The following is an 11381-nucleotide window of genomic DNA, read 5'->3' as shown; positions in this document are numbered from 1 at the left end:
CGTCCCGTACCCGATCAAACTGGGCCTAGGCCAAATAATGAAACATTGAAAATGTACAATTGCTCAGGGATCATTCATGGTATTTCATAGGCTATCAATTGATATTGAATTTCATTTTAAATTCTGCGTCTAATTTCATTTGAATGTGTAGAAATAGGTTGTAGTTGAAATTATTTATTTTTTTAAATATAGGGAGATTATATGTGTCATTGCTACCACCAAACGTCTGTGGAGTGGCTTCTTTTGAAAAATCACGATTTTAAAGACAAATACTTATCCACACATTTTAATGAGAACCACATCATTATTTTACACTTCATGAACAACATAAAATAGCCTGACGATTTTTAAATAGAAATAGAAATAAGTGAAAATTGGCTACTCATCATCATAGGTCTAGGACTTCATGCTCAATATTTACAGAACACATTTGATCAACAATCTTGAACCCCTAATAGGCCACAATTCAATAGTCTAACCTTCGTGTAGCAAATAGGACAAACATACCCAACAACATATCGAAAGTGACGGAATGATTTTTACTTTTCCATGCGATTGCAGTATGACATTCGTCCTGTAATGGGTAGCCTACATTCAACATGTTAATCGAATACTGTCTCACACACTGTCACCGAAGACAGGCTCTTGCTTTTGGTTAACCTGGTTCCTAAACTGGCATACCCTCTGGACACGCGTGGCTCGGCGCCGAGCCTCTCCGATTGCGCGCGGCTGGACACGGGGACAGAGCTGGACATGGGGACAGAGCTCTCCATAGACGACTGTTGAAGCGACAAGCTGAACACCGACGATAGCTTCTCCCTGTAGCTTCTTCGAAACCTTTTCGCTGACCTGTACAAATTTCCCACAAAACAATAACAGAGCGGGTTGAGAGCCGAGTTGGTCAAACCCAGCCATTGCGCAAAGGGTCTCCCTTGGAGAATCCACTCGTGTTGGACGTGGTTCAAGTCGTCCTCCTCTTTCTCTAACGTATCGGGCATGTTGAAGTCGATCCAGATGTCCACGACATACAGGGGTAACCAGGACAGGGTAAAAAGCACCACAAGTGACAGCACCATTTTGGCAATCCTTTTACGCACTTTCAGGCGATAAACCGATTGCGTAATGGCCGGTTTATTGGACTCCTTCAGTCTGTCATCTTTCCCCCACAGCTTCCACCCGGTCAGCAGGCTGATGACCAGATTAAACAGGACAGGGAATCCGTACAGAGCGCAGAAGAGGAGAAAGTTGTACCCCTGTCGCAGGTTGAATTTGCCCCAGCTCTCCACGCACACGGTGACAGTAGTCGTGTCAGCAGACCCGTCCAGCAGAGACAGAGTCCGGGTCGCGTTCATGAATATCAGCGGCATGCAGAGCCCCGACGACACGGTCCACACCACACAGATCATACAGAGGATCCGCCTCCCGGTGAAGAAGGACCGGGCGTGGAGAGGGTTGTGCACGCTGTAATACCGGTTCATACTGATCACGGCCAGGCTTAACACGCTGGCCGACACGGACACCGCCTGAACGAACGGCACAGCCCGGCACATGAAGTCCCCGAACACCCAGGCATTGTACACCTGGTGGCCCAGGTTCACCGGCATGCAGACGCACACCACCAGCATGTCACACACCGCCAGGTTGACCAGAAGTCTGCGGGTCGCCGAGACACCCGCCAAACGGTTCCTCTTTCGGGTGAGGACCAGGAGCGCCATGATGTTCCCCCCCAGGCCGGCGACGAAGGAGAGGGTGTACATGACCACCAACACGATGGTGCCCGGTTCGTGTCCCGAAAATAAAAAGTCCACCGCGAAGGGATTTGTGTCAAGGAAACTCCAGTTGTGGTGGCGGTCATGGTGAGATCCCCAAAGTGACAAATTCCTTGAGAACAAATGTCCAAATTTGGAGTGAAAATGTGTTAGATTCATCTCCCGCTGCGACTCACATCGTTTATACCGTGCGCTATATACTCATATCCAGGGTTCGAGTTATAAGCTGAACTCTGTGGGGGTCTCCAAAATAACAGTGCGAAATGTTCTCATGCACGCGCGAATCATGCCCACACAGCGATGGAACTTACAAGTTTTAATTAGCTATAGGCAGTAGCGGATTAAGGTGGTCAGTGACCCTAGGCTACTCCTTTGTGTGAGGACCCCCCGCCCCCATACACAAGCCTCCCCCCTCCCCAAAATATACAACTCACGAGCACCCTGCACACACACACCACTCATAATGCTTTACCATAAAACACTTAAACACTTTAATAACACAATAACACAACAGTGTTAATAATGCAAAGAATTAAAAAAAGGTTCAGTGCATTCAGTTCTGTCTCTATTGCTCTCCTCTCCCGTTGTCTCTCTGTTACTGTCCTGTTGTCTGTCTCTCTGTTGCTGTCCTGTTGTCCGTCTCTCTGTTGCTCCCCTCAGCTCTAAATGACAGAAATGAATTAGCTAATTAGTTGGCATGTAAACATATAGTTAGGGTTGGGTACAGTTTGGGTTTTATTCGATACCGGTGACAAATCAATACTTTAAAAACGGTACCGGTACCGAAACATCATCCTCATCCTCAAATCCCAACATATCCTGACGCTACAGCTGCAGGCTACTCATTTCACCACATCAACAGCCCCACATGAAACAACAGCTATAAAAGCGATAGTCACACATGTATCTCGGCCAATAATTGTGTTATTTTTGCTATACAGAAGGAGCGAAAAATACATTAGGTTAGTACACTAGGTTAGTAAAAAGTAAAAGCCACCTTACCTTTACGGAGACAAGATAGACCAAAGTGGTCTGTTTTCAGTAGGCTGCGGTCGCGGTCCTGGAACCCATGATGCTGACGTCCGATGTCCTTTCTTTATCCAAGATTGGATGAACGGGAGAGGGTCAAATTTGTCTTTGATAAAAACCCGAAATGTTCTAGGCTTGATGACCCGGTCGGCAGCAGTGGCCTTTTTTTGGGCGGCATGGTAGCTACTACTGTATGTATACCCAGTGCGCACCAGACGTCTGTGGACGTCTTTTTTACAGCGAAATAAGGTCCGTCCGTCTGGCCCTTATTTAGACTGAATATAGCCGTTCTATTGATTGGACCGGTATGTCCCCCACATATGAGCGAACGTGTAGTTGTGAAAATGTAAATGAAACATGCATGTAATATCAGTACTGCACTTCTGGTTGAATACTAAACTGCATTTTGTTGTATATAGTTGAATAAAAGTGAATCTAATCTAATTAGTTCGTCAGAGATCTGTCCACGTTTGTTTGCGCTATTATTCCAATACAGCAGGTGGCACTGTTGCAATTCTTCTTGTGTTCAAATTCTCCTCAAAATACTCCTGTATAGCTAATGAATGAATGTTTGCTTCTCAATAATAGGCTAGGTGCACGATCTCACTACTTCCTGAAAGGCAACTGGTGTCTCACTCTATTGGTTTAATTGATTAATCAGCTGTGCACTGTGTGTTCCAACGGTTTACCGCACAGCTGATTAATCAACCTTTTGCTGTTGCACAATATTCTACTGCGCCCCATGGTGTCTTGGTGGTGAAGTGCAGGCAGTCAAAGGCATACAGTACTGTCATTCACAGGAGATTAATGGTGCGCGTAGTTCTTTTGGAAAACGTGTTTATTTTACAATATTTATAATATAAATTAAATAATATTCATTACATTGACATTTTGATCAAATAATAGTTGTGGTAATGTATTATTAGCGACCCCCACAGATTTTTGATTTTACTGCCTTCATGGGAGCTCAGAGAGCCTCAGACCATCTCTATGGGAGCTCAGCTCCCATTGGCTCCCACATAACTCGAACCCTGCTCATATCGTTTATACCGTGCGAAGTGTCAGTTGCACACGTGGGTCACCCAGACCCGGAGCGATGCGCGTCGCTTCTGATCAGCATCAAGGATGCTAAGAATTCCACATTCGTTCAAGTGGACACCAAGTTTAAGGGAAGTAATTATTGTTGATCTTATAACACGGTCCGTAACCAATATCTGTAACGAGCTGCGGTGGCAGTCCTCTGCGAAAAACCTGCTTCTGTATAAGCTCGCACTCACTCCGAAGAGCTGTATGTATACTGTTTCAAACGTCCTCATCTTCCGTCTGACTTCCTTCACTCGTGGGCCTGAGGATGGGTGACAAAGAATGTGGGAGAAACAAGGTGGAGGTGGAGCTATATGACAACTTCTCAGGCCTCTCAGGCCGCCGGGCAAACGGACTGGAGGGGGGTCAAAACCGAGGATGGAATGGAATGCAAGGGAATGATACCAAGGGTATCATCATTCATCAACCACTGTTAATTACAGCAAATGTCAATGATATCCCCTCAAGCCTACTCTGAAAGTGCCATGAGTAGGCCTATCTGTCAGCATAATCATCACCATATCATTCTTTCTCTCTTTGCTCCTGTTTGACACGTGTTAAGAACATTATTATTATACACGCTCCCTCAAAACTTGTGGCATTGTGCTGTGTGATGAAACCGCACATTTTAGAGTGGCCTTTTATTGTGACCAGCCTAAGGCACACCTGTGCATTAATCATGCTGTCTAATCAGCATCTGGATATGCCACAGCTGTCAGGTAGATGGATTATCTCTGCAAGAGAAGTGCTCACTAACACAGATTTAAACAAAGTTGTGAACACAATTTGAGAGAAATAGGCCTTTTGTGTACATAAAAAAAAGTCTTACGTCTTTGATTTCAACAAAAGTGTTGCATTTATATTTTGGTTCAGTGTAGTAATCTTTCCCATTCTCCCTGAGTCTGACATTTAAATGCCATTATAGGCTGCCTCAAAAGAGGAGAACACAGCAGCAAGGCCACGTCAGTCAAGAAAAGAGCCATTATTTGATTTATCTTTGGGTTTCTTTTATGTGATTGGCATTTTTAAAATACCACTTGACCTGTCTCTTTGTGAGGCACTGCGTGTGTGTGTGTGTGTGTGTGTGTGTGTGTGTGTGTGTGTGTGTGTGTGTGTGTGCGTGCGTGCGTGCGTGCGTGCGTGCGTGCGTGTGTGCGTGCGCAATGCAGGGGTTAGACATGGCACGAATAACCATCATCTTCATTTTTTTTTTTTTTTTTTTGTAATCAATTATTTATTGCAAAACAGTACACATGAAAAACTCACATTAATACACCAAACAAAATAAGTGTCTGCCCTGATTTTCCCCCCCTTATCTTAACCCCCCCCCCCCCCTCCCACACTATAAACACATGAGTAACCCCCCCCCCCCCCCATGGCGATAACATCCCTTCCACCCCCCCCCCCCCCCCCCATAGTTCTTCATTACACTATATTTGGTATATCATACAATCATAATAATACAACAATTACAGGTTAACTTCACATACAACACAGCCTACAACACAGTCACTAAATCAACTCTTTTATCCTATGTATTGCAGAGGTCCATGTTTGAATTGTCCTTTCTTTAGCTCCATGTATTCTGGCTATAGATTGTTCCATGTATAGTATGTCCAGGAAAGACAGCAGCCATTGTTTACGCGTAAGAGTATGTGGAGGATTCCATCGTAATGCTAACATCTTTTTGGCTGCGGTAAGACCAGCAAATAAAACACGAAACATGGAAGCTGACAGATCTAACGATGAAGTATCATTCAAGATCAATAATCTCGGACAACAAGGTATATGGATCCCCAATAGATTAGATAAAGTGGAAGATATTAGTTTCCAAAATGCCGCCACCCCAGGACATTCCCAGTACATGTGTAAAAAGGAGCCCACATGACCGAGTGAACACAGATCACAAATTGAGGAGGGTATGATTTTCATGAGGTGGCGTCTTCTCGGAGTGAGGTATAACCTGTGTAAGAAGTTAAAGTGAATAAGCTTATGATTAGGATTTTTAGATGTGATATCCAGATTGTCCCAAACAGTCATCCAATCAATATCCCCATCAGAAAAATCAAGGTCTCTCTCCCATACCTGGTGAACAGCAAGAGGTTTACAGGAAGCTTCTAGTAAATTAGTGTATAATTTAGAGACTAAACCCCTTGTCTGTACTCCCACATCTAACATTGTGTGAAGCTCATGGGTATATAGAGATTGTCCCCAGGGAACACCATATGCACGCATGGAAGATCTAAGTTGCAGGTAAAGAAAAAATGAGAACCCTGGTAAATTGTAGGTCATACGCAGATCATTAAACATTCTAAGACCCTCATCATTAGAAATGTCAGAAAGAACATGTATACCTTTATCACTCCATTGGGGATATGAAAAGGGAACTTTTCCGGTTAGAAGAGCGAAATTGTGGAAGATAGGAGTATGGGTGTGCCACTTTAACTGAGAGTGAGTTGCCTTCTCGACAGCCAGCCATACTGATAAAAGAGAGGACATTATAGGGCCCAGCTTAGATTTGGATTGTTTAGTAGATAGACTTGAGTACACTAAGTCCTGTAAGCGGTGAGGGGAAGCCAAATTTTCCTCTATCGCTCGCCATGAAACCGATGCATTACAATCTAACCAGGTTGATAAAGGGCGCAGCACATACGCCCAAAAATACATTTTAAAATTGGGGACAGCTAGACCTCCATCCTGTCTGCTGCGCTGTAGAGTGGATAGTTTTAAGCGAGGGCGCTTGCCTTTCCAAATAAATTTTGATATAAGACTATGGATCTTGTCCCAGTAACCCTTGGGAGGTGAGATTGGCAACATATTGGAATAAAAATTTACCCTGGGAAGCACATCCATTTTGACAATGGAGACACGTGCTTGTAGGGAGTGTGGATGAAGTGACCATCTATTCATGTCTGCCTCCACTCTGCTTAAGATGCCTTGGAAGTTTTTGGTTACAACTGAATACAGAGAGGGAAAGATATCTACCCAGAGGTATTTAAAAGACTTAACGACTGGAATGTGAGATGGTAGGGTAGATGGATCAAGAGAAGTACTGAGAGGCATTAATGAAGACTTGGACCAATTGATCTTGTAGCCTGACAGAGTGCCAAACTCCTCAAAAGTGTCCAACACTCTGGGAATGGATGCTGGAGCCTTATCCATATATAACAGAATATCGTCGGCGAATAATGAAATGTGGTGTGATGTATTACAAAACTTGATAGAGAAGATAAGAGGGTGTTGCCGAATCTTTTGAGCTAATGGCTCGAGTGAGAGACAGAATAGGATTGGTGAGAGCGGACATCCCTGCCTAGAGCCCCTTGAAATTTTAAAAGAAGGTGAAATTATATTTCCTGTAGAGACCATAGCTGAGGGGTTTGAATACAAAACTTTGATCAATTTAGTGAAGTCTGAACCTAAGCCAAATTTGTCTAGTACCAGCCACAGATAGTCCCATTCCAGCCTGTCAAAAGCTTTTTCAGCGTCTAATGATAGGACTGCACATGGAGACTTAATATCCTGAGAGAAGTGGAGTACATGGAGCAATCTACGAATATTGTCCGCAGCTTGGCGAGTTTTTATGAAGCCTGTTTGGTCATGATGAACGAGTTTGGTCATATGCACGTCAAGTCTAGAGGCCAGCACCCAAAGTATTGTTTGTTGAGACATGGTTGCGACAATTCCACCTATTACACAGTACTACTAGAGTATTACTCTGTACAAAGCAAAATGTTTTGTTTTCTTCTTTCAGACAGGCAGGGTATGGTGCACGAGGCAAGAGAGGCAGGGAGGGACCAAACAACTCTTAAAGGTCCGGTATGTAACAGTCAAGCTTTCTAAAAGCTTCCTAACAGTTGTAATGTCTGTGTTTATTCAGGGGATGAGATCCCTTGACAGGAATATTTTGTTTTACGAACGTTGTTTTGGTCCGGAAAAAGTTTGCATCTAAACATGTTGTTACTGCCAGGGGTCTTCTAGGGGAGTGGACTCACAGATCTGTGCTTTTCCGTCTCTGGTGGCTGACTCTTTGAATTGTGCACGAATGCAGAAACACAACAGCTAATGTCTGAAACTGCAAATACATTTCTGCGGTTTATATTATTATTAGGGAGGATGTTTTTATTTTATTTCACCATTGGTAGCCAGAGATGGCAAACTTCCGTCAAACTTTGGCCCTGCTCCTTTAAGGCACCTGCACGCTGTTGATGACCAATGAATGTGTCCCTGCCCGTTCTCTAGGGCTTCGTTCACACGGCAGTGAAATGTGACCCACACATTTTTTTTAATCCGACCTGGGTCGCGTTCAGAGGTGGTATTATATCGGATACATATCTGTAACGCAGGGATTAAAGCAAAAAAAAATCTCCTGACTGAAAATTTGTTCAAGCCAAGTCATATTCTCATTTTAACCTCCACTATATGTTTGTATTTTATAACGTTAGCGTTTTAAGGGAAGAAGATTCTTTTGAACAGCTTTTCTATTGCCAGTTTGCTTTTATGTGATACGCTCGGCGGAGAGGGTGATTGGCTGCCCTTTGCCCCCCCTTGAGGCCCTGTTTAAAAGTAGGGCTTTGGGGAGGGCCAGGAAGATCATGGCTGACCCCGCACACCCAGGACACGGTCTCTTCGCCCCGCTCCCCTCAGGCAGGAGGGTGCGGTCCCTAAAAACTGTGAAGGCCCGACATACAAACAGCTTTTCCCCACAGCCATCCGGCTCCTAAATGCCGCTGCCCCCCCCCCCCCCCCTGACCTGACCCCCTATCTATCTATCTACCCTCCCTCCACCCCCACTGGACTGTCTGGATATGAACACTTGAACACTTGATCTCTGCACTTTATATTTATATTAATTATGACTCTTGCACTTCGATGTTGGTTTGCACTGTCTTGTCCTGTCTTGCACCTGTCCTGCTGTAAACCGTGCTCCATTGTTCCAAACCAAATTCCTAACATGTTTACATGTCATGGCAATAAAAGTCTTCTGATTCTGATTTATGTGATATCAATGCTGTTTTCAATTCATGAAATAAAATTGATACTTATTGCAAGGGTTGACTCTGACATACAAATAATCAGATAATGGGTGTGGCTTAGACAATTAGGGGGAGTGGCTTGTATGAAAGTGGGTGTGGCCTGTCGGTGGGGCCGAGCCGATTCGTAAAATATCTGAACCGTGTCTGTGGCACTTGTGGTTGCTGAGCTAAAGTCCTTTAACCTTCCTTTAACCACTAGGCCGGAAAAGCCTTCATTAAAGTGGGTGGCTGCTGCTGGCGTACGTTTGGGCCCAGGGAACGGGCATGGAAAGAGTCACAGTCACCAAACTCTACACACTCCTTGATTGTATCCCTACATTGTACCAAATCAACTTTCAGAGTCCTAGGCCATTCCTGGGAGGCCTTGCACGCGAGCTAGCGGGAACCTGTAGGGAGCTCTAATGCTTGATGTGAAGTGCCTAGTGTAAAAAGACATGTTCTCACACGTACAGGGGTACAGGGAGTACAACATGTTGCATTTTCATGCCATTAGGGTTAGGGCTTCCTAGGGTTTCCTAGGGTTAGAGATGCATTTGGACTTCTGGAGTACCTCCACTACTTTCAATGGGTTCTGAAGGTCTGAGAGCAAAGGGCTTTCTACCAGGGGTAACTAACCCTGGGTAGAACCTTGGGTTCAAATCTGGAGTGTGTGGGACCAAATGTGTAGATGTGGTGAGCTAATGAAGCTCTTTGAGATTGAGATGAGAAAAGGGCGCTTGTCTCTTTAAGGCCAGGAGGGAGTTAGCGATTAGCGATGTTAGCTTAGCGCCAGTTTAACAGAAGTAACTTCACTTTTAACATGACTTCCCGTGGTCGTAGCGGGCTGGTTGACGGCTTAAAATGACCGTGGAGACCTGTAGACCTTATCCAGCCATAGTCTTGTGTTTCTACCCCGGGGCATAGCCGGTGTTATTCACGGACAAACACTCCGTAGTAGAGTGGTTCTAGTACACTGGACAATTGACGGAAATCCGTCGCGACTTGGAAAAAATTGACGGAAATCCGTCGTAGCGACGGAGAACTTTAATCCCTGCACTGTAACGCCCCCGGATACATATCTAGTAACGCCCCCGCCGTCTGGACTTTGTCTGGCCTTTCAAGTCGCGACTTTTACGTCACTCTAGCAGGGTTGCCAGATGGGATTGACAATTTACAGCCTAACCAGTCCATAACCGCTAAATCCAGTAGCCCATTCGGCGGTAACCCGCCCCATCTGGCAACCCTGCACTCTAGACGCAAGTATACTGTAGAAGCGAGTGCTCTACAAAAAGCCATAGCTAAGCATTTGGCTCTCTTTTTCCTCATCCTTCTTCTTTTGACCACTTGCTCATATCTTTGCCGGCTTCCGCTGACGTGGAATGTTCACATGAGTCAATGTAGGTCAAATATAGGTCACATTTTAAAAGTAATGTGAACTGGCAAAAAAAAAATCGGATCTGTGTAAAAAATCGGAATTGAGCATCAAGACATGCGTGTGAATTAAGCCTAGGTGTTGCTGCAGAATCAGCATGCGGTGGAAAATCACTTGAGGGGTGAAATTAATTTTCCAGTTCATTTGAATTTACAACTTATATAACTACCGAGTGAAATCTAATAATTTCTACAATTCAATTTGAGATCCAATTTTGCTGGACACACAAGGCCATTTCCGAATGTCACCAACCATCTGCTGTTACTGTATAACTAATGTTCCCTCTGTGAAACCAGTCAGGTGCCTCAGTAAGGCACTATACATACAATACTACGTCACTAACAAGTAGTATTTATACAGTCAGACACAGTCAGACACAGTCAGACAAGTCAGACACAGTCAGACACAGTCAGACACAGCCAGTGTCTCAGTTTGAGGAGTTCTCAAATTCAGTTTGGGTGCCAAAACCTCTCTGGGTGGGATTCTGAAAACAAATTATTATAATTCGGTTGCTATATCAACAGGTTTAAAGTGTAGCAAAAATGTCAAGACAATCAATAGTTAAAATTCAAATTATGGAACAGTTTGTGCCAACAGTTGAACTCGGAACATTTGGTTATCCGATTAAAGTGAAATACAACTTCAGAGAGCGAACGGTTAGTAAATATGTCCCAATAGCATGATTAAAGAGCGGAGACCAGCTCTCCCATATAGTGTCACAGGTAGTGATGAATCGCAAGACAGCTGGAGGAAAATGGGTGGAAAACACACACGTGCACACACATGCATGCACACACGCATACACACACACACACACACACACACACACACACACACACACACACACACACAGAACAAAGCCCCCATTAGTGCCCTGCCCTGCCCCCATCTAGGTATTTGAGCTGAACAGTGACATCATCAGCCTTCTCTGGCGAAGTGTGTATAATAACACATGATTAATCCCCTCACAGCTTAGACCAAGCCCACCCACGATTATTGGATTTTAATTTCATACACAAATCTCTTTTTAATATAATTTGCTTATTCTTCATACCC

General features: G+C 44.4%; 1 protein-coding gene across 1 annotated transcript; it reads right to left on the bottom strand.

The window, feature by feature from the left end:
- Positions 1-602: 602 nt before the first annotated feature.
- On the bottom strand, positions 603-1928 carry LOC308167814 (galanin receptor 2a; the record flags this gene model as incomplete). The annotated part of the gene is made up of 1 exon (XM_080542292.1): positions 603-1928. One exon carries the CDS (start codon positions 1926-1928, stop codon positions 603-605), a length of 1326 nt encoding a protein of 441 aa, XP_080398418.1.
- Between the last annotated feature and the right edge of the window lie 9453 nt (positions 1929-11381).

The sequence above is a fragment of the Nansenia antarctica genome (assembly GCF_963989245.1).
Source record: "Nansenia antarctica genome assembly, chromosome: 11".
Classification (NCBI taxonomy): Eukaryota; Metazoa; Chordata; class Actinopteri; order Argentiniformes; family Microstomatidae; genus Nansenia; species Nansenia antarctica.
Note: the sequence above shows the minus strand (reverse complement) of the source record. Positions and strands in the feature narration are given on the sequence as shown.